We start from the raw sequence: 23,554 nt of genomic DNA, 5'->3' as shown, positions 1-23,554 counted from the left end.
AATTAAAACAAAGCATAATTGGAATATATTTAGGAGAGCCCAGTTTTAATTTAATTCTATTGTATTTGCCAATACTAATTTAGGTTTATAAAGTTATGTTATTTCCTTTCATAAAACAGCCAAATAAGAGTTCTTGATGTTCTCTATATTAAGATGTTGATACAGAGGCCTTTTGTTTATCAAAATAAGGCACTGTATTAGAAAAAGTTTAATACTTACCATCAAAACTAATACTTGCAACTTTGGTATATTTACTTTCTGAAGCTTTTAAGGTAATTGGTTTAAAGTGTACCGTTATAGCGTCATTTTGGGGTGTGGGTCGAATACTCTGCAAAGAGAAAAATAGATAGTAATGGTTTAGTCTAATCGTTCAGTTACATTACATTGGAAAGTATACTGGAAAAGAAAGGCAGAATGAAAATTTTAAAACTTTAACTATGTGGTCCCTTTAAAATGGAGTAAGCCAAACTAATAAAATGTTAAATTAATTTCAGTAGAATATCTTTATGAAATAAAATGATCAAAAGGGAAAATGTATGATAGATAAAAATCTAAAGACAAACTAGTATATGGGGTGTGAGTACATAAAACAGAAAAAAAGGTATTTACTTTTTCAAGTGAATGCCTAAGTCATAAATTAAGAGAGGGAGACACGAAGATTTATGACAGAGTCCCTCTGAAAGAATCCATAATACTAAAATTTGTCATCCTGGCTATATGAAGATGAACAATGAACATGAATTTGGGAGCTGCTGCTCCTTTGGCAAGACGGTGCTGCAGACTCATTCCTAACGCTGTTTTCTGTTCTCCAGGATGTGCTGTGCAAGCGAGGCGCTGCTGGCCAGAGGCAGGGTTTCATTCCCAGCTGAGCACTGAGCAGTGATGTGATCGCAGGGATATGTAATCGGAAGAGGTCTGAATTCTTTAAACATAGTAAGAAGTAACTTTAACTGATGATCCTCACTAACACAAAGCACTTTTCACTGGAAGGAGCTTTAAAGATCCCTCCTTCTTTTCCTGTTTAGAGGTGAAGAGAACCATGCAGTACTGAGTGATGTTTCAGTAGCTAGGCATCAAGAGGCAGAATTGGAAATGAGGGTCCCGCCTCGGTCCATGGCCCTTCTTCACCTGACACCCCTTGCCCAAACATGTACTAACATAACAACTACACACACTGCTTTCCACTACCTACAGGCAGAGCATCTCTGGCCCATTGCTGGTAACTCAGCCATCAACAGGTCTTGACTGGGCCTGGAACCATGGCCCTAAGCAGCTCTGTAGTTTCTGTGCCTGAAATCTCCACAGCTATAGCACCTGCCTCATGCTCTCACAATTCTACTCTTTTCCTTCCCTTTTCTCTTTGACTACTCCTAATTTGCTTGTAATCTCTCATTGAGGCTGTGAGTTGATTTGCTTATCTATCCATACAAAAAGGCAGTGACCGTAATGGCCATTAACGACCATAAGGAACGACCGGTCACTATAATGCCCATTGTGGCCTGCGAACCAGCCTGATCAGGGTGTGGGACCGCCCGCCAACCTCGTGGCCCCTCCCCCATGCCAGCCCACCCCTGATGGGACTCTCCCACCCTGATCAAGAGCGGGGCCGGCCGGCCAAATGCCCCCTCCCTTCCTCCTGCCCTGATCAGCCCACCCCACCATGATAGGCCCGCAGCCCCTCCCCCCGGCCGGCCCCACTCCTGATTGCCCCCCGACCCCAATAGGGGGTGGGGCCAGCCGGCCAACCTCCTGCAGCCCCTCTCTCCACCCAGCCCCACCCCAGATCAGCCCCCCCCCCCCCCCCCCCCGATCAGGGGCAGGGCCAGCTGGCCAACCACCCATGGCCCCTCCCCCAGGCCGCTGGCCCCCGATCGGCACACCCCACCCCATTCAGGGGCAGAGCCTGCTGGCCAATCGCCCATAGCCCCTTCCCCCAGTCGAACTGGCCCTGATTGGGGTGGGCTGGCCGGCCAACCTCCTGCCATCTCCTCCTCCCGACAGGCCCAGCCCTGATTAGCCCTGATTGGGGCCGGGCCTGCCGGACACCACCCATGCATGAATTCATGCACTGGGCCTCCAGGATTAATATATTTATTATCAATATGCTTACTATAATTAGCAACCATTTAAAGTACAAGTCTCTTCATTCCTTGAAGGGTGTGTGTATGCTTAAAGCAGTTTGAACTGTAAGATAAACAAAAACTGGATAACGTTTCATTTGGTTCCATTACTCTGTACTAGTTAGTAGTACTAGAGGCCCGGTGCATGAAATTCGTGCATGAGGGGGGGGGGGTGTGTGTTCCTCAGCCCAGCCTGCACCCTCTCTAATCTGGGATCCCTCTCACAATCCAGGACTGCTGGCTCCCAACCGCTCACTTGCCTACCTGCCTGATTGCCCCCTAACCACTCCCCTGCCAGCCTGATTGATGCCTAATTGCTCCTCTGCCTACCTGATTGCCCCCAATTGCCCTCCGCTGCAGGCCTGGTCGCCCCTAACTGCCCTACCCTGCCGGCCATCTTGTGGTGGCCATCTTGTGTCCACATGGGGGCAGCCATCTTGTGTGTTGGAGTGATGGTCAATTTGCATATTACCTATTTATTATATAGGAGGATTTCTTCTAAAGGAAAGGGAAGCAGTAGAGAAGCACATGTGACAATCCCATAGTGAACAGTTTACAAGTGTGTGTTTGAGTAAGCTGCCCATCCACTGTGGGCCTGATTTTTTCCATCTGTAAAATCCTAGGGGATTGGATTAGATATCTTCCAAGAGTCCATCTAGCTACAACATTTTTTATTCTATTAATTTTGCTGTGTTTTCAAATTAGCCACTTTTATCCTGAGGTCAAGATTGTCAAAGACAATCTTACCAAGCTTTGTGGAGGACTTTCACAAATATGGTTCCAAACTCTCTCACCTGCTTGACTGACTAGGACAGAGTAGCAAGGGGACCATGACTGTTCTAGGCAAACTTCAAGACTACACGGAGCACTAACAGCCACAACACTTTGGAGTGCTATCAGCCTGCAGAGCACCACATGGGAAACAGCTACATGATGATGTTTATTACAACATAGTCACTATACATAGTAAGAGCTTAGGATAGTTGATGAAAAAAATGTTTTTCTCACATGAAACACCACTTCTAAGATTTTCCTTACCAGAGAAAAATTTTATACTCAATTATTACTTTAAAGTATGTTGCACTAATAGCTAACAAATATTCAGTTGATGTGTTTTATATAAATGGTCTGAACTGCTGCCATTCAAAAAACCCCTAAATCAGTTAAAACCCACTTTCCAAGGAAATAAACAAAACAAAACACTGAAATAATTGGCTTATACTGGTGGCTTTAAATAAAAAAATATGTAATTATTAACTTGTGATAAGCATATTTATACTAACATCAGTTATAGTATCAGTTACTAGCTGCTGCTTATTTAAAGACAATCAAGAAGTGGGAAAAAATGTGGCAAGATTCCCAGGAAAGGCAGGCTCCCACAGATTCTAAATAGAGTTCCAGTCTTTACTCACAACACTCGTACCCAACTCTCAAGTGAGACTCAAGGTCCCAGAACTTTCCGAAATTTACAACATTTGAGCAAGCAAGGAAAATAACCTTCCAGTATCTAACAACTGCATAAAATAGTAACACAACTTTGCTAAGGCTCTTATCAAGTTGATATTGGTAAAATGAATTAGTACACCTGTGACTCTCACTCATCAATTAAATTAGCATGGAAACTTCAGGCAAATGTTCCTCTTAGAACACCTCAAGCAAACTTACTCCAGATTTTATAACATTAATGCTCCATGAATGTTTTCTAAATATTCCCAAAGTTGCAGTATGGACGATCAATGTCAGGAAGGCATGACCCATGCATCTTGCCCACTAACAGGTGGGGAACCTGTATTTGGAGTTGCTTGCTTTAACAGTCCTCTATAAAGATAATTCAGAAGCTGAATTCCCTGAAGGGAAATTAAAAAACACACACAACTCTGCCTAGACCACCCTGAAAGCTACATACTTGTGAAATGCAAGAAGGCAGAGGCCTTTCTAAAATGCATCAATTTTGAAGCCTGGCTTATTATGCAGAAAAATACAGGAAAAGCCTTAGGAAGGAAGCTCTCATAAAACTCATGCAATCATCTCCTGGCTGGTAAGGCGAGAAGTCTTAAGCGAGAAGTCAGTGGACCACTGCAAAAGATTTCTAATTTTCTGCAGCTCATTCTCCACAGAGTAGCTACTGTGACCTTTTAAAACACATAAATGCTTAAAGTTCTGTAATTTCTCACTGCACTTTAAAATCTTAACACGCCACAGAGCCCCAGCAGCCCTGTGACTTTCCTGCCCTCATCTTTTACATTCAACCTTTGTGTCTCCCACGACATCTAAAGCTGTTCCTGCCTCATGCCTGGTACTTGCCACTATCTGTGCTGGGAACACTTGTCTACCAATTTTTCTTATGGGTGCCTACTTCTTAGTCCTCAGTTATGACCACAAATGTCAGCTCCTCAAGTGACAACCCTATCTAAACCATCCCCTACCCCACATGCCATTCTGCTTCTGTCTTTCTTAGAACTGGGCTTGATTTACAATGATGTTGTATAACTTTGGCGGTCTGATTCACTGTTGTATTCTCAGTACTCAGCACAGGAGGTGGCATATAATTGATGTTCATAAAATATTTATTGATGAAGAAATAAATAATGAGGAAATAACACAAATCTACCAAAACTCTTGGCTGGTTGTAGGCTTTGGATAGTAGAAAAAATACATTCATAGGCAGATACAGACGAGATATACAGACATATAAATAGATCGGTTTTTATTTATTTCTTTTTTTCATTATTATTTTTTTACTCCTCACCCAAGGATATTTTTCTGTTGATTTTTTTAGAGAGATTGAAAGAGAGGAGGAAAGACAGAGAGAAATACCGATGTGAGAGAAAAACATAGACTGGTTCCTCCTGCACACACCTCGACAAAGGCCTGGGCCAGGGAGAAGCCTGCAACCAAGGTACATGCCCTTGACTGGAATCAAACTTGGGACCCTTTGGTCTGCAGGCCGACACACTATCCACTGAACCAAACTAGCTAGGGCAGATCAATAGGTTTTTAATAGTAATACCAATTTGAAATTAAAATGATATATTCATACAGACTTAAATGTCATTATATGCCTAATATACTTTCATGTAATTCCTGAGTTTTTAGTTGAATAAGTCACTTAAAAAAATTGCTCTCACTTGGCACTCTACCTCCAGGGAGCACACCTGTGCCATTCCCTTCTTCCTCTCCTTTCCCCACAGGCACTATCCCCTAACTTCTTAGGGACCCCATGAGACTTGCAACCATGGGAGCAGTGGGCAGCAGCAGCTCTTCCTGGGCTAATAACCCTCTGAACTTGTCTCCAAGGCCACCTTTTCTCTGACTTCCCAGATGAGCCAAGGCAGCCCAGCCTAGGCTCTCCTGTTGCTTCTTCTATGCCCTTCCTTGTTTCACTGTCCTATGTATGTTTTTGCTGTGGCCAATATATTCTTGCTTGCTTTTCTACACTTTGTTTCAAAAATAACAACAACAACAACAAAAGCTTAATATGCTAATGATATGCTATGGCCACTCAACCGCTCACTATGACATGCACTGACCACCAGGGAGCAGATGCTCTGACCGGTAGGTTAGCTTGCTGCTGGGGTCTGGTCAACTGGGACTAAGCGAGATGGGCTGGACATGCCCTGGTCCCTCCCTGTCCCAATTGTGTTGGGCCTGTGCCCTCTTGCAATCTGGGACCTCTTGGGGATGTGGGAGAGCTGGTTTCAGCCCGATCCCACAGGCCAGGCCAAATTTGGTGCATAAATTCATGCTCCGGGCTCTAGTAATAATAATAAGCTCTGCCTCTGCCTTGGCCAGATGGCTGGCTTAGTTGGTTGGAGTGTTGTCCTATATATCAAAAGGCTTCAGGTTTGATCCCTGGTTGGGGCATATACATGAGGAACGATTGATGTTTCTCTCTCACATTGATATTTCTCTGTCCTTCCCTTTCCCTCTCTCTAAAAAAAAAAAAAAAAAAAAAATAAATAAATCCTTTGATGAGGATTAAAAACAACAACCCTGACTCATTTTCACTATTTGGAAAACCCATGCGCCTTATAGAATTGTTGCATTAAATAAGGTAATCTCTGTGAAGAACCTCGCATGGAGCAAATAAAAGAGAAAAGGGGGTACATAGGCCTATTTAATTCCATCATAAATGTACTGAACACTAACTTTTTTTCATTCACATTCTTAGGCTTAATTGCTATTTTTCTAGGAAATGTTTACTCAAAAAGACATTTGCTGTGGTCCATTCATTGTATGTGAAAAGTTGGACCAGAATGTTTGGGCTATGTAAAGGCACTTTCCCATTAAATCTCTAAACCAAGCATGTCAAACTCGTGGACATGCTTGCTCTAAATCCTGACATTGGAGAAGTGATTGCAGGCCTGAAGTCTGTCCAACAAGCACAGAAGTTCCCACTCTGACCCTGCTCTGTGCAATGCGCCCCCTCGCCCCCCACTGAAGAAACCAGTAACAGACAAAAAGTATGCAGAACACACAAACAATACAAATAATCTGACATCTGAAACAGGCAATGGCAGGGTGGTCCACTGGCATTCACACTGCTATCCAAAGCTGAAGAGGAATCTTGGATGCTGCAAGGAAGTTGTGCTTCTTGATGCCCCTCTGTGGAAGGGAGTGTGGCTATATTACCAGGTATGGGATAAATTTGTTCCATGTAAACAATAGGCTAAAGAAGAAATCCAGCATTAGCAAGTTCAGAGAAAGTAAGTAGGGCCAAAGCAACCAGGACAAATCTAGCAGAAGGACAGGAAATTCTGGTATACTAAGCTATAAAATTTTGAAAAAATGAACCATAGTTCAGGCTCTAGCCAGTTTGGCTCAGTGGATAGAGCATCGGCCCATGGACTGAAGGGTCCCAGGTTCGATTCCAGTCAAGGGCTCGTACCTCAGTTGCAGGCTCAATTCCTGGCCCCGGATGGGGCACCTGTGGGAGGCAACCAATTGATATACCTCTTTTATATCAATGTTTCTCTCTCTCTGTCTCGCTCTGTCTTTCTCTCTGTCTCTCTCTCTCTCTCTGTCTCTCTTCCTTCCTTCCATTCTCTCTAAAAAATAAATAAATAAATAAATGGAAAAATACCGCTGGGTGAGGATTAACAAACAAACAAACAAAAAATAAAGTATTAAAAAAATCACAGTTCTGGATAAAAGAAAGATTTGAAAATGTTAACATACAGCAGTGATTCCTAGGCCTTTGAATTTCACTGACTGGTAAAATCTAGAATGTGCATGTGTTTATGCTTGTGGAGGGAAGTCTAAGAGAGGTTTCCTAAATTTTATTTTGTGAATGTGAGAATATTGGTGGTGGGGGAAGGAGAATCTCCTTCTCCTCCTACTTTCATTCATAAAATAAAAGATATTTTAATGTCAGAAAAATTAACAAAACCAAATGTTAGTTCTTTGAAAGGATTAATAAAATTGACAAACCTTTAGCTAGATTGATAAAAAAAATTTTAATATAGAGAAGACTCAAATTACAAAAACAGGACATTACTACCTACTTCAAAGGAAAATTATTATAAGAAAATAGTATGAACAATGGTATGCCAACAAATTAGATAACTTAGATAAAATGAAAAATCCCTAGGAAGAATAAGCACTAGAACTGATTCAAGGAGAAATAGAGAATGTGAATATACCTATAGGAAATAAAGAGACTGAATTAGTAAATTTCAACTTCCCCAAAAGAAAAGCCTAGACCTAGATAGATGGCTTCATTGGTGAATTCTACCAAATATTAAAGAAGAATTAACACCAACCTTTTACAAACTCTTACCAAAAATAGAAGAGGAGGAAAAACTTCCCAACAACAACACACACACACCTCTATTCATAAAGTGACAGCTATTGTAATGTCAAACAAAGAAACAGCGTATTATTGCAGCATAGTCCTTTTCTAGAAAGGGTATTTTAAACTTTTTTAAACATACACACACTTAAAATGAATATATTTTTGAAAGCAAGTCTATAAAAATACTATAGACTTGCTTTCAAAAATAAAGCAAGGCCTGGTACACGACATTCATGCACTGCGGGGGGAGGTGGAGGGAGGGTTCCTCAGCCCAACCTACACCCTCTTGCAGTCTGGGACTCCTTGGGAATGTCTGACTGCTGGCTTAGGCCCACTCCCTGGGAAGTGGGCCTAAGCCAGCAGTAGGACATCCCCCAAGGGGTCCTTAGTGCTGCAGTAGAGACAGGAGAGGCTCCCACCACCACCACTGCACTTGCCAGCTGTGAGCCCGGCTTCTGGCTGAGTGGCGCTCCCCCTGTAGGAGTATAATGACCATCAGGATGCAGTTTCTGCGTTGAGCATCTGCCTGCTGGTGGTCAGTGTGTGCCATAGTGACCGCCGTTTGGTCGATTTGCATATTAGCCTCTTATTATGTAGGATATACATTAAGGTTACTATTTAAAAAGAAAGATAACAAGAACAAGAGACATAATGCTGCTTACTGCTCTGGTGTTTTTCTTTCAATGGCAGGGTGGCAAGGTCATCTATGGAAAGGTCCTGGGCCCACTAAGACCCCCCATCCCAGGAATATGGCAATATACCAGTACACAGCCAATGGCATCACAGGTCTCTCTCAACCTGCCTAATACTGGAGGGGCAGGAACCCCAGGTGGGGTGATTCCAGCCCCTGTGCATACAAGGGAAACTCTTTACCAGACCCCACTTCCCTAGCTCCCTCTCCCCCAATTCTCCCACCTAGCAGGAAGAGATACAGGTCAGAGATTAAAGACACTGCCTAGACTATGATCCTACTAGTGATCCTACTAGTGCATTAAAATGTGGTTACCTGGGATGACAACCTTTCACTTCCTTATTTTGGGTTTGTATACTCTCCTCTCTTTGGTCTCTACTCTACCACCTGGTGGTAAACTTTAGGTTTGGCCATCCCTAAAGTCTCCAGACCATCTATTCTCCCTCATTTTATCAGAGTTCTCCGAATTTAGGTTTCTAACATCAGCACAGGTTATAATAAAAATGTACTGCTTTCCTTTTCCATTTTTCCCTATGAATGTATCTTGGAGACCTCACTAAGAGGCGAGGTTATGCCTACAACAAACTATGAATATCCCTGTCATTTTTTTTCTGTGTACCTAAAACCATTTAATGGCATGCCAAATCCACTATAAGGCATAAAAGTCATTTGTTCTGTGTATATGTGTGAGGGGAAGTAGGGGCCCTAGTTTATAGTATGCTACCTAAGTAACTACTAGAGCTGCCAGTTAGAAGGAACACCTGTGACAAATGTTAACAGCATTCTATTGTTACCTACCAAAATTCTTTGCTTCATGATTTCTCTTGCCAACACATCTAAATTTTTTTTCTCTCTTTTTACCTTCCTATACATTAAGTCTAACAACCAAACCTGATGGAATCTGTATAACCTGTTCTTCTTTGCACATGCCACATAGTATTTACTGGAATCCACATGCCTTTTATATGATTCTGTCAACCTCATAAACTTTGGTTCAAACTTAACTTGGAGAAGATCACCTACTTTCCCTTCTCATCCTTAAAATTTGGTGGTTAAGGCAGAATAGGTTTCTCACAACATACTTAGAATCAAGTTGTCACCAGATCATCACAGAACAAAGTTCTTTTAGAGGAAGAATTTAATTATTTTTAACTTTGCTATAAGTTTAAAAACAAAGAATATATAAATTAGAAAAAAGATAAGTAAAAACTTACTGTTATTGGTACATCTTTTGTTCCTGAATTTAATAAATGAAGATTTAAAACTTTTGGTAGATCTGTTAAAATTAAGGAAAAGAAATATTTCTTAAAACAGTGTTTCATATCAAGTTAGAATCTTATTAGATATCAAATTGAATCTATTCTAGAATGTGAAATAAAATGGCCATCACATTAATAAAAAGAAACATTAGGTAGGAATCACCTTATTCATACTAGTAAGGACAGTGTGTGTTACAAGAACTGCCCCTACCTCAACAAACCAAACCAAAACAAAACATTTTTTAGTGAAGTTGACATTAACACTTGTAATTTTCTAGCAAAGCATAATGAAGCAAATTAAAAATGTGCAATGTGAAATCATCATATTAAAACTGAATCTAATATTCAAAAATGGATCTTCAATTTCAAACAAGCAATTTTTAATTACATATGGCCCGCAGACATCCCAAATTACAAGTACAATGCAGAGGTTAGGGGTGCTGATCCCCACGTATTTGAAAATCCACATATCACTTTTGACCCTCCTAAAACTTAACTACATTCTCTCTATATCTGAGGGTGACTGGTTCCAAGACACCCAACAGATACCAAAATCTGCAGAAGCTCAAGTTCATTATATAAAAAGGTCCAGAACAATGCAGTCTGCCCTCCACATCCACAGATTCCCAAACACAAATTGAAAATCTGGTTTTCAATGCCTGGTTGGTTGAATCACAGATGCTAAACCTGGGATACAGAGGGACAACTGTATATTTATTGAAAAAATCTGCATATAAACAGACCTGTGCAGTTCAAACACATTGTTCAATGGTCAACTACACTCTCACTTTTTCCTTAATAAATCCTTAACTTGATTGTTTTCAATTTTAGAATTTGAATTCTTTCTCTGACCATCTTGGACACATTTTTAACATCATGTCATTATAATGCAATTAAATAATCAATATCTAAACAAAAATCCAGAAGTAGGTGTGGAATTGGACTCCAACACTGGTGGATGCTACTTTGTGCTTCAACTTCCATTTAGAAAACCTTTCTGAAGGTGTTCCATGGCCTTGCTTTGCCATCTGGTAAGCAATGGTGTCCCTCAGAGGAATGGGGTATATATAAACTGCAAGGACTCTCAGTTTCCCAAAGATTTCTACAAGATCATACAACAAACAAGAAGGAACTTTCAAAGCTGAATTACAAAGGGGTTAAAGGAGAACCATTTAGAACCGAACAGGGTGTTTTTAAGACCTATAAAGACACGGTCTCTTTTTTTACCTTGTGTTCGCAGTGTACCAAAATCTAACATTTCTGTTGAGGAATAAATTCCAGGAGCTTGGAAAGAAGAAAAGTAAACAATTATATTTCACTATGCCAGAGTCAGATGCAATGAAAACAAACAAACTTGCAGTGCCTTCAGTTTTCCACGAACCTGTTGTAACTTCAACCTCAACAGGAAGAATGATGAACTCTGTGCTGTCTGAAGCATTCGTCTTTATTCTTATGAAGGCTGTGTGGTTATCTGCTTCTCTGGAGGAAAAACTGGCTCTCATCACTCCCTTGGTTTCATAAGGAGGAATTTCCTGACAAGTTAACAGACCATAATGTAGCACACCTTTTGCAATGTTGCAAAACCACCAGTTTATTAAATAAGATGACATCGACCGAAAAATGCATAATTATTTTATACTATAGGCCCGGTGCACGAATTCGTGCACAAGTGGGGTCCCTTGGCCTGGCCTGTGGGATAGGGCCGAAACTGGCTCTCCGATATCCCCCGAGGGATCCCGGATTGCGAGAGGGTGCAGGCCAGGCTGAGGGACCCCACTGGTGCATGATCAGGGCTGGGGAGGAATGTGGGAGGTTGGCCAGCAGGGAAGGGACCACGGAAGGGCTCCAGGACGTGTTGGGCCCGTCTCGCTCAGACCCGATTGGCCGGACCCCAGTAGCAAGCTAACCTACTGGTTGAAGTGTCTTCCCCCTGGTGGTCAGTGCACATCATAGTGACTGGTAGACCAGTCGACTGTCTGCCCCCTTGTGGTCAGTGCACATCATAGCGAGTGGTTGAGCGGCCTTAGCATATCATTAGCAGATTATGCTTTGATTGGTTGAATGGCTGACTGGACACTTAGCATTATTAGGCTTTTATTATATAGGATACCTACTAAGAAAAAATACAATAATAATTAAATATATTCCACTTACTATAAAACATATTCCAATTTGGGAGGATGTTAAAATGTCAAAAATGTGCATTGCCACTTTCAAAATCATTATTAAAAGGTAGAATTATCTATAAAGTCAGTTGTTCTTCAATGTATTGGTGGTGCCTAGGTGTATAATTCAGTCCTGAAATGCTCTAATCAACAGAAATGTCACCATCAGATGGAAGGTTTTACAAGGAGCCTTTATATGGATAACCAAGAGAGCTTCCTTTCTGCTTTCCTTTCATTTAAAACCTAACAAAAACAAAGTCCCCAAGTAGAGCTGCAGTTTGCCAACTGTGGTCAGGAAGGCTGTAGTCACAGAAGACAGCACCAATTTTCAGGCACTAGAAAGAAGACATTGAAAAAACAGGCTTTTTTTGAGAAGTGTAATTCTTTTCCTGGTTTTAGAACAATCTGGCTTTCCTTGTTTTAGAACAATTCTGGGATGATCAGAATTTCTCCGCACCTTTTGGCATATTTTAGGAAATCCCTGTGTTTTACATTTTATTGTTCTTCAGTCACCCTACTCTCAACTTTTTAAAGTAGGAAGGAGGCGACTGGAACCCTCCTGGGGCTACTAGAATGAGACCATCCACTCATCCAATTTGCCCATCTATGGGACCTGGCTTGGTCTCTGGATTTTCAGGTACTGAAATGAGCTGGGGGTGAGATCAAGGCCAACTGACGTTTTTCTCTCTAGCTTTGTAGGACTAAGAGTCACTCTATCTTTTCTTGTACTCACTGGGAGTATTAAAACATTATGTAATTTCTGCTACCATTCATTATAGTTCTTAAATAATTAGAAATCTGAATTCTCTTATGTTTATTAGATACCAATTATATTTCATAGTAAATTCTTAGTTCTTCTATCTAAATATACAAATTTAATACCTTATAAAGTTAATTTTCTGAAGCATTGTTTTTATACACTATTTCTCTCAAAGGCTTTTCAAATAATAACAATTATAAGGTAAAATATTTTACAGAAAGGATATATATAAATGGACCATCTGTTATGTTTTGCTACCTGAGAGTGTGTTTCTATATCTTAGCAGTTAGCTGATCACTGACAAATTTGCTTGTAAATGTTTAAGTCCTAAAAAGGCCCCACATATCCTTTCCCTGGTTGAGACTGGTGTTTAACAGTGCAATTCATAAAGAAACGTTGATCTTCAGAACTTTTCAGAGTGGCACTGTCAGTGTGATTAGCCTTGGTACAAAAGCTGCATTTACTTACGTCTTTTCCCCCTTTGATTAAAGCATGGTAGATGACATTGAAACCCAAAACTCTCCTATGGCAGGAACCTTTGCAAGTAAGGTAGTTATAACATATTCATTAATTTGGTTAATATTTGGTAGTATTCTCTAAGGAAAAGTGGTTTTCTATGCACTGATACAAACTACTGTTAAATATTCAACAATATTACAGGTGGACATAGGTCACCTAAGAATTTAAAAATTTCCAAGTTATTATAAAGGGCTTGACTATGTTTGTTTTGCAAATGCCATCTCGTCTAATAAGTCCGACCGGTCAATTCTCTACATTCAAAAATCGAATGGAACCTTTCCATGGGTTTTTTTTTTTTTTTTTAATTAAATCTTAGAGTAAGCAAATTATAAACGATTAGATTCAGAGATACCTTTACCTATATAAAATCCCTTCCTTTCCACACAATGGATTAAAGATCCCACCAATTTTATTCACTACACTTTCCAAAAATTACTTTTCTCTCATTCTCTCATCCAATTTTCAAATATACCAGTATTTGATATAAATGTAATATTAAGACAGCAATTAAGAAAACGTCACCCATATTTTTCCAGGTGATAAGGAATTAAGTCTTTTCTGGTGTATTTAAGAAAATCATTGGTTTTGTGCGACCACATGTGAGAAGAAAATGTGTTAGTACTTACCCACAATTTTTTGGTCCCTCCTTGTTGACCTGTTGGAAGTTCTAGGTGAAGATCTCCTCCACTAGAGTACATTTCTACAACCTGCAACAAAAGAGTCATGACAGTTAAGTTCGAAATCATATCCTCAATGCATGTGACTTGCTGTTATATGAAAATAAATTTGGTAACCTAATTGTTTATCAGAAAAGATTTAAAAACATTTACAGATATAAATGTAGGGTAAGTGCCATGTCATATCACCAGTCAGTGCCCCATATGTGTAAACAATGGTGGTAGTTTTAACAAAAACAAGTTGACTTTGAAATATAAAACTGTGAAACAGTGTAGGTATCTCAAATACTAAATTTTCAAAAATCCATCTATAGGACACTTACAGTTTATGAAAATGATCAAATTATAGAAATACAAATTCTTATAGTAACACAAGTGCTTTTTTATTCACACATCCTATATATTAAAAGGCTAATATGCAAATAGACCGAACGGTGGAACATCAGGAACAACCGAACAACTGGTTGCTATGATGTGCACTGACCACCAGGGGGCGTGTGCAGAACATGGCGGGTGTTGGCCGCAGCACAATGGTGGAGCAGGTGAGCAGGGCGCCAGACCAAGGTGGGGTGCCAGTTGCTATCCTCAGGGCGAGCCTCTGGTGGTTACTGAAATTTCTTTGCGTCCGTGCGCTGTGGTCCAGCCTGGCTCTCACACCTGCTGCCAGCGTCGGTCCTAATCACTTGGCGCCATCAGTGGGTGCGAGCGGTGGCTGCCGGCCCTGATTGTCCCTGAGGGCTTCTTCACCTCCCCCTACTCCTGAGAAGCACTGGGGCAGCAGCCACTACCTGCACCCACTGTAGCGCCGGCCCCAATCGCTCCGCACAGTCAGTGGGTGCGAGCAGAGCCAGAACTCTCAGCCGCCGGGAGTAGGGCTGCCAGCAGACAGGGGACCAGGGGCAGTGGCGGGAGGGACCGGGTGGGGGTGTAGAGGATGGGACGAGACCCACCCCAGTGCCTACCTCAGCCTTGTGGCCCACAGTTCTTTCCAAGGTGCATGAATTCATGCACTGGGCCCCTAGTTTATAATAAGTCCCAGCAGTGGACCTAATAGCTGCTATAATTGTGAAACAGTGAAGAGTGTATTATTCTGAGACATATAGAACAATTTTAATGTAGTAAGAAAACATTTGGTTTCCACTGGCTGCAAAATCACAGGTGCTGTTAATGCCTCTGTGGCTTGTACCTATACTCATGATTTTTTAAAGTTGTTTTAATGTGGTATAACTGATGTTCAATAAACTATACATCTTTAAAGTATACAAGATGATGTATTCTGTCTGACATATGTATACAGTGTAAAGCTACCACTTTAATTAAGATATGTCATATACCCATTACCTCCCAGTTTCCTCACGCCCTTTGCAATCCACCTGTCCCTCTCGGACCCCCTCCAATCCCCAGGTAACCACTGAGTTGCTCTAGTCCACTCTAGATTCATTTGTATTTTGTAAAGTTTTACATAAATGGAGTCACAAGTCTGTATTCTTGTGTCTGGCTGCTTTTAATCAGTATAAAGATTTTGAAATCCATCATGTTGTTGTATGTATTTATAGGTAATTTCTTTTCAATTCTGTGGATTATGCAATAATTTTTGACCCATTCACCTAGTGATGGACATTTGGGTCGTTTCCAGTTTTTGGTCATTACAGATAAAGCTGCTATGAACATTGCATTTATAAGTCTGTGTATGGACGTCTGCTTTCCTTTTTCTTAGTAAAGACCTAGGAACAGAATAGATCCTGTGGTAGGAGACTTCCCTTTAATGGCAGGTAACCCTATCTCCTAATAAGAAATAGTATATTTAATTATGCAAATCTGGGGTGAAGTAATAAGAGAATGGGTGGAAACCTCAGTAGTCCTCCAGGGATATATAAAAAAAGAACAAAGAAGGAAAACAGTAATACTTTAGTATAAACTTAACGGTTTTTGGTGAGTGTGGTACTGTTAAAGAAATGCACTGGGCAAAGACTAGTGAGTTAGGATTTTTTTCTGAGTATTACTATTTGTTTTCTAATTTCTTAAAACAGTCTTTGTTCCCTTAAAGCACTGATTGTAAGTAATAACAGATTAACTGATGGGGTAACTATGGAACTTTTTCTGAAACAAACAAACAAACAAACAAACAAAAATAACCAACCCCTCCCCCCAAAAAACCACACAAAAAAACAAAAGAACCCCAAAACAAAACAGAAAACATCACATATTATTTCATTTAACCTTCTAAGGAATTAAGGAAATAAGTGTAACAAAGTTTGGAAACAAAAGATAGAAAGTTATACTACTGATAACAGGGAAATAAATGAGAAAATAGGGACAGAAAAAGTCTAAATTATAAAATCAAATGAAAGTTTATATTAAAACTAGATATGTGACACATTTTTGATTTTTAGTCCAGTGCTCTTTATCCTAATTTAATAAAGTCTAGGGAAAAAAAATCCAAAAATAACGACATAATATAATTTACTTTTAAAATTCCCACAAAGAATGTTTATTGTTTTGTGCCCACACATATGCTCATGCAAAAGCATGGAAAAAGGGCTGACCTGACACACACCAAGATCATATGAATAGTATTTACAAAAAGGGCACAGGTTTGGAGTTGTGCTAATACAATACTTACCTGCTTCACTTGGTTATTTAAGTTTAAATTCGTTGAAATAAAATAAACTGTTCAGTTCCTCAGGCACCCTAGCCACAGATTCAAGTGCTCAATAGCAACATGTGACACGTGCCTACTGTACTGGAAAGAGCAGATACAGCCCTAGCCAGTTTTACTCAGTGGTAGAGTGTTGGCCTGCAGACTGAAGGGTTCCAGGTTTGATTCCAGTCAAGGGCACATGTCTGGGTTGTGGGCTCGATCCCCAGTAGGGGGCATGCAGGAGGCAGCCGATCAGTGACTCTCTCTCATCATTAATGTTTCTATCTCTCTCTCCCTCTCCCTTCCTCTCTCAAATCAATAAAAATATATTTAAAAAGAAAAATAAAGAGAAAAAGAGCAGATACAGAAGTTTTTCTCCATCCCAGAAAGTTCCACTGGACGATGTTAGATTGGAAGGGAAGAAGTTTGAGGGGACTTTTGCTTTATATTTGTTTGAATTAACATTTTTCCCAGGGAAAACATACTCGTGTGTGTATTGTACAATGAAAAAAATCAGATGCAATTCCTTGCTTTACAATATTTTCTTAAATTTAAGGTTAAGACTAATGAAAGTATAACATCTTATAGAACTATTAAAGGCCCAGTGCATGAATTCCTGCACCAGTGGGGTCCCTTGGCCTGGCCTGTGGGATCGGGCCAAAACCGGCTCTCTGACATCCCCTGAGGGGTCCCAGATTGTGAGAGGGCACAAGCCAGGTCAAGGGACCCCACCAGTGCATGATTGAGGCCAGGGAGGGACGCGGGACGTTGGCCAGCCGGGGAGGGACTGTGGGAGGGCTCCAAGGCGTGTTGGGCCCATCTCGCTCAGTCCTGATCAGCCGGACCCCAGCAGCAAGCTAACCTACCAGTTGAAGCATCTGTCCCCTGGTGGTCAGTGCACATCATTGCGAGCAGTTGAGCGGCCTTAGCATATCATTAGCATATCACGCTTTTATTGGTTGAACGACTGACCTGTCAACCGGACACTTAGCATATTAGGCTTTTATTATAGAGGATTAGGTTAAGGTGACTTCCATACAGAGTTCCAGTTATAAAATACACAAGTCCTGGGAATGTAAAAGTACAGCATGGTGACTATAGCTAATAATGCTGTTTTGCATATTTGAAAGTTGCTAAGAATAGATCTTAAAAGTTCTTGTCACACACAAAAAATTGTAACTATGTGTGGTGATGGATGTTTTAACTAGACTTACTGTGGTGACATTTCACAATATACTAGTATACAAATATGGAATCATTATGTTGTATAACTAAAACTAATATAATGTTATATGTCAATTATATATCAATCTTTTAAAAAGCCCATCAAGTAGGAATTTGGATAAAAACAATGTTTCCCTCAAGAAGAATGCTTTCCAGATAATCTACATTGGTTTTAAGAAGACAACTTTGGTTTTTTTATTTGCTCTCTTGTGTGTGGTAAAAAGTCTATTGGGCTAAAACTTCTTGAATTAAAATGTTTAACTAGAAAAAGACTAGATGAACAAAAGAAAAAAGTCAGTATTGAATCCAGAGAGAGAACTGTTCTAGCTGATAGCCTGATGACTTGAGGCTGAGGAGAAAAGGCACAGGTTGTAAGGCCACTTAAACAACTGTAGGCCGCCCACCGCTTGCCATGTCCAGGACCGCTCCTTCCGGTCCGGCCACCCCAGAGAGGGCGCCCTGGGAGCTCTGTCACCTCACTGTAGCAGTGTGGCAGCTCATGCAGCAGGGTCTGACAGAATGAAGAACAAGCTTTTTTTTTTCCAATGTCTTTGACTAAAAATAGTCAAAACAAGAAAGTAGCAAGAATTTATGAGGTTTCTGCAGGGAAAATACATCATTACCTAAAGTAGTAAAAAGATAGAAATGAGAGAGTAATGGTGATGAAGAGGAAACACTTTTCATTTACAAGCAAGCAGGACACAAGATTTCTCCTTTTGTGATGGAAAAAAAGGGGGCATCTGCAATACTTTCAACAATAAAGATAAATTTAAAAAAATTAAAATTCGGGTATTTTTATTAGTAGCTTTCCTCAGCCAGTGCCAGCAAGTGCTGGGGAGAACTGCTTTCTTACTACTTCAGCACAGGATTCCTAAGCACTTCATAATTCAAGCTCTGAAAATCTCATCATCTTCCTCATTTCCCCTTTCACTGTTTATGAACATATCTACCAGGGGGTTCTTCAATAATAAAAACCATTTTGGTTACCACAGCTCTGCAGCTTACCACAATATATAGTATTTCCCTCCACCTGTCATTTTCAAGATATTGTAAGTCCTGCAGGGTCGGTCCTAACGAACTCCGGGGGCTCTGGGTGTAGATATTAGGAACCACTCTGGAAAGCAACCGCATCTCCTTCCAACACAGTCAACAGAACTAGATAAGCTATAGCTGGCGATTGGGAGTCACTAGGGATGTGGGTGGGGTTTGGGAAAATATCTGAAGGAGCCACAACACCAGCCACACCCAGGGTGGAAGAGACAAAGAACCAGTGAGGAGGGATTTCAAATTTGAAAACAACTACTACTAAAAGATTGGATAAGATAAAGAGTTAGATTTAAAAAATTTTCCCCCTGGCAGGTATGCTAAGTGGTTAGAGCATCAGCCCACACACCAAAGGGTTCCAGGTTCGATTCCTGGTCAGGGGTACATGCCTGGGCTGTGGGTTCGCTCCCTGTCCCCTGATCAGGGGTGTGTGCAGGAGGCAGTTGGTTGATGTGAAAGAGACACTCTGATGTTTCTCTCCCTCTGTCTCTCCCTCTCTCCCTTCCACTCTCTCTGAAAAGCAATGAAAATAATATTCTCTGGTGAGAATTAAAAAAAAACAAAAAAACAAAATAAAAATAAAGTTGCTTTTAATCATGATTCTCTTTTACCCTTCTCTTAGACTTCAATTTCCAGACTACCATCACCAAAAAATTATCAAAAATAGGTAAAAAAAAAAAAGTATAAACTGTGTTTTTAAAAGTTTATATTGGACCAGAAAAAGATTATATGCAAGAAAAGTAGAAGCCTTGTATAGTGGAAAACTCTTCTTAAATTAAATGCAGAGCTGCTTAAACTAGAATACCAGAGAAGCCATAATTGTAATGGTTCCAAAAATCCAGTATTAGACTGCTGTCTTTCAAAATTTAGGCCACAGCAAGATGCATTAAAAGAATACCCCTCTTCAACACATCTTTAAAACTCCATTATTTTAAAGTCTTGAAAACTATAACAAACTGGGATTTTAAGCTAAGCATTAATTTCTACCAAAATGAAGCTCATTCAAAATCACCATTATAAACTCACCTGCAAAGGCTCACTGTGAGGGTTGTGTATGTTTATTATAGGTGAGAAACTGCTATTCACAGGGACTCTAGCCCCAAGGAATGGCCTCAATCGATAAGGATTTGGAACTCCAACTCCAAATACCTGTTTCAAAATTAGGAAAAAAAGCAATTTGAGTTGCTCTTATAACTAACATTTTTATAGGTTATGATTGATTGACCTAGGGAAAACTGGTGAGTCTAATATAGATGAGAAAAGTTTCAGCTCCTTTCAAAAGGAGCACACATGTGGTTTCTATATCTAATTTGGCGACATATTTGCTTTACTACAAATACATGCATTTGGAATAATTTATATGATATACTGGAATCAAAATGATAGCAGTACGTCATGAAGTTGTGGGATAGACAAGAAAATAGGGCCTCAAAAGAGTTCCCTGCTCCAACCCTTAAAAGATGAATCTAGGGCCCAGACAATCTCTCAAATACCAAGCCCAGCACTAGGTCATGCCCACATGGGAGGTCCTGGGTTGACTAATCAGTGTTAGCCAGTCATTCAAATGAAAAATATTTACAAAGTGCCTTCAATGTGTTAGGCACAAACAAACGTAGTGAATAACTGAATAGTGAATAAGACAGATAATGCACCTGCTCTCATGAAACTTACATTCTAGTATGCGTAAGAGACTACATAACAACAAAAGGTTTAAAAAATGGGAAATGTGATATAGAGTAACTGGCTAAAGGAGGGATGGGACTTCTTTTATAGAAGGTGGTCAGGGTAGGCTTTTCTGGGGTGGGGTGGGGTGTGTGTAACATGAGTTGTCATCTGAAAGATGATAAAAGCCAGCACTGGGAGTGGATTCAGGCAAGGGGAAGTGTACAGGCAAGAGGCAGGAAAGGGCTTGGCTTGTTTGAAGATCAGGAAGAAACAGAGAAGTATGGTAAAATGGAATGAGGTAGGAGATCTATATAGGAGTCAGATTCTTAGAACCTTGTAGGTCTTGGTCAGAAGTTTACATTTTGCTCTAAGAGCAATGGGAAAACCTAAGATGTACATGGGAAGTCAACTAGATCTGATTTATGTTCAAAAAAGACCACTCTGACTACAGGGATTGGGGAGGAATGGAAGGCCAGTTAGAAGGCTACTGTGTAAGGTAATCAGTGAGAGGTAATGACAGCTTGGAACAGGCACAGGGAACATCCGGCCTGCGGGCCCTTAAAAGGCCCACAAAATCATTTGGTCTGGCTCTGCCAAAACATTAGGGGTGAGTTAATTAAATGTTTGACCAAATACAGCAGGCTAATTTTTAAGTTGATAATTTTGTATGGCCTGCAAATGATGTTATAAATATCCAAATGGCCCTTGGCAGAAAAAAGGTTCCTCACCCCTGGCTTAGAAGATGGCAGTGAAGAGGAGAGAGGTAGATAGACTCGATATATATTTAGGAGGAAGACTGAGGTAAAGAAAGACAGTTGGCCACTGAGGCTCATCTTGAGAACAACCTGATCTAGACACTCAAGTAGTCCAAACTGGCTACGACACCTAGGTCACTTGGGGTGCCTCTGCAGGACAAAGGTCTTCATATTCTAATGACAGCCTTTTTATTTACGCCACAGGTGCATGTTAACACAATGCGGACGGATCACGAGAATTCTCGTTTTTTCTAAGGCTTGTGGCCAATCATGAGAATTCTTTAAAAAGACATTAGCTTATAAGAACATATAATAAATAACTTCAAAATGCAATGGGTATTTAATTTTAAAGCGTGCCTTTAACATTTATGTTAAACATTTTCTATACTCATTCAATAGAAACTTATCTGGCCACTAGGTAAAGCTAGCAATAAAACTACTGGTCCATAATGTGTTAATATGAGTGTCATCTATAAAGAGCCACAGTTATTTATCTATACAAGCCTTTAAAAGTTTACTGACTGCCACTAAACAACCATTAAAGACTTATTTTCATTAAATAAGTACAATGTATGCTTATGACTAAACGGAATTGTTTACTTTGATACTAATTTTCAAAATAAATGAAGTGCTCTGGGCACTGGAGAAGAAATGTTCAAAAACAAAATCACAAAAACTGTAAAGTAAACAATGAAACAATTGAGTTCCATGGCAATAGCACAGTGGCTAAGAGTCTGGTCTTCAGAGTTACAAAGACATGGGTTTGAATTGCTGCTCAACAACCTAATAGCATAATCTGGGCAAATTATAAAACCTTTATGCGTTTCAGCTTCCTTATCTAAAAAATTGAGAATAACAGTATCTATAACACAGGCAGAAGTATAGGTAAAGTATAAGGAATTCTTAAAAATCTTGATAACCTTGATTATAAAAATCTTGATTCACAAAACAGTAACTTACTTTAATAACCTGAATAACTGTACATAAAAATTAAGCTTATTAAAAAATTTAAAACTATATATTTACTAAGAAAAGCAGGCATGTATGTTTTAATCTTGAAACAATTAAGTATGCTTCACAAGTATGCAAAAAGTAAAGAGAATTTAGTGTGAAAATATTTTTATGATTCTTTTGTCAATCAATCTTATATTAACACTTTAGCAGTAGCTTTATTCATCTGTTCAGTCTAATTTGAACAGGGATATTCACAGACACAACAATAGGTATACAAATGCTTCAAGTCTAAACTCTTACATTTTCTATTATCCTTAAAAGTTATTGAAAAGAAACTGTAAAAGCTGGTCATGTTATAGGTCGGAGATGATGACTATATTTAGAAAACAAATGAACATTTTAATATCGGTTCTTACCTGGTAGGTAAATACCCCATGATTAGATGTATTAATAAATAAAGTATTTTCTACATTTCCTACTACTCTTGCAAGAAAAACTACATCAAATGATGTATTTCCTCCCGGAAGAATTTTCTGTAAAAGAACAACAATAAATAAATTAGTAACCAAAAAATCAGATCATGCTAATCACAATTAGATAGCTAAAGTTCTCTAAAACAAACATCTTAAAATCATTTCCATGAACTACCCCCCGCAAAAATTTAAGCTTTAAATTAGCCAAACTATTTTGCAATGGAAAATAACAAAAAAGATGTCTTCAGAATGGAAGTTTAGTCACATATCTTTGTCAATACCAGTCTAAAACTCCACACAACAGAAGGTTTCCCTGAATTCTGTTCATTCAGCAATCACTGGGCTGGAATGCAGTGCCTCATTATAGGCTGCTGTCCCCTCCTCACACAATCAAGCAGGAGTGAGCAGAAGCTGAACTTTTTATATACTTGTACTCCTATGAAGCAGCAACCTGAGCTATTCCAAAGAAATAAGCGCAGACCTCAACCCCTTGTCCTCTGCTCCCCATTCACACAAGGCACAAAACATATAGCACCTTCTTTAAGGAAAGAAGATAGGGGGGACAGTATGTGCAAGAACTCACTCCTGTTATCTTGCGCAAATTGAGAATGTCATTTTAGTTAGAAAAGAAAATTATTACAACAAAACAACAGGGCTGCTTGAGAAGTTCGAGCGACTGTGACGGCAGTTCCATCTGCAACAAAGCCTTAAAATGCATTTTAATGAAGTCATCAACCTCGCTCATTCTGCCTCTATGTCTAGAACTCTAAAATACTCCCCAAATTATAGCTTAAAATATATGACATTGAGACT

General features: G+C 39.8%; 1 protein-coding gene across 5 annotated transcripts in view; it reads right to left on the bottom strand.

Moving 5' to 3' along the window:
* The window catches only part of TMEM131 (transmembrane protein 131), a 237,442-nt gene that overhangs the window by 77,043 nt on the left and 136,845 nt on the right, over positions 1 to 23,554 (bottom strand). For all 5 annotated transcript variants that reach the window (XM_080684409.1, XM_080684411.1, XM_080684413.1 and 2 more), the window contains exons 6-12: positions 22,685 to 22,801; positions 19,921 to 20,043; positions 13,935 to 14,015; positions 11,246 to 11,396; positions 11,092 to 11,148; positions 9,820 to 9,881; positions 220 to 328 (exon numbers count right to left, since the gene is read on the bottom strand). In XM_080684409.1, the coding sequence (XP_080540535.1) occupies positions 220 to 328; positions 9,820 to 9,881; positions 11,092 to 11,148; positions 11,246 to 11,396; positions 13,935 to 14,015; positions 19,921 to 20,043; positions 22,685 to 22,801 (700 nt within the window). The remainder of the gene's footprint in view (positions 1 to 219; positions 329 to 9,819; positions 9,882 to 11,091; positions 11,149 to 11,245; positions 11,397 to 13,934; positions 14,016 to 19,920; positions 20,044 to 22,684; positions 22,802 to 23,554) is intronic.

The sequence above is a fragment of the Plecotus auritus genome, assembly GCF_963455305.1.
Source record: "Plecotus auritus genome assembly, chromosome: 8".
Lineage (NCBI taxonomy): Eukaryota > Metazoa > Chordata > Mammalia > Chiroptera > Vespertilionidae > Plecotus > Plecotus auritus.
The sequence above is the reverse complement of the archived record's forward strand: the minus strand, read 5'-3'. Positions and strand labels throughout refer to the sequence as shown.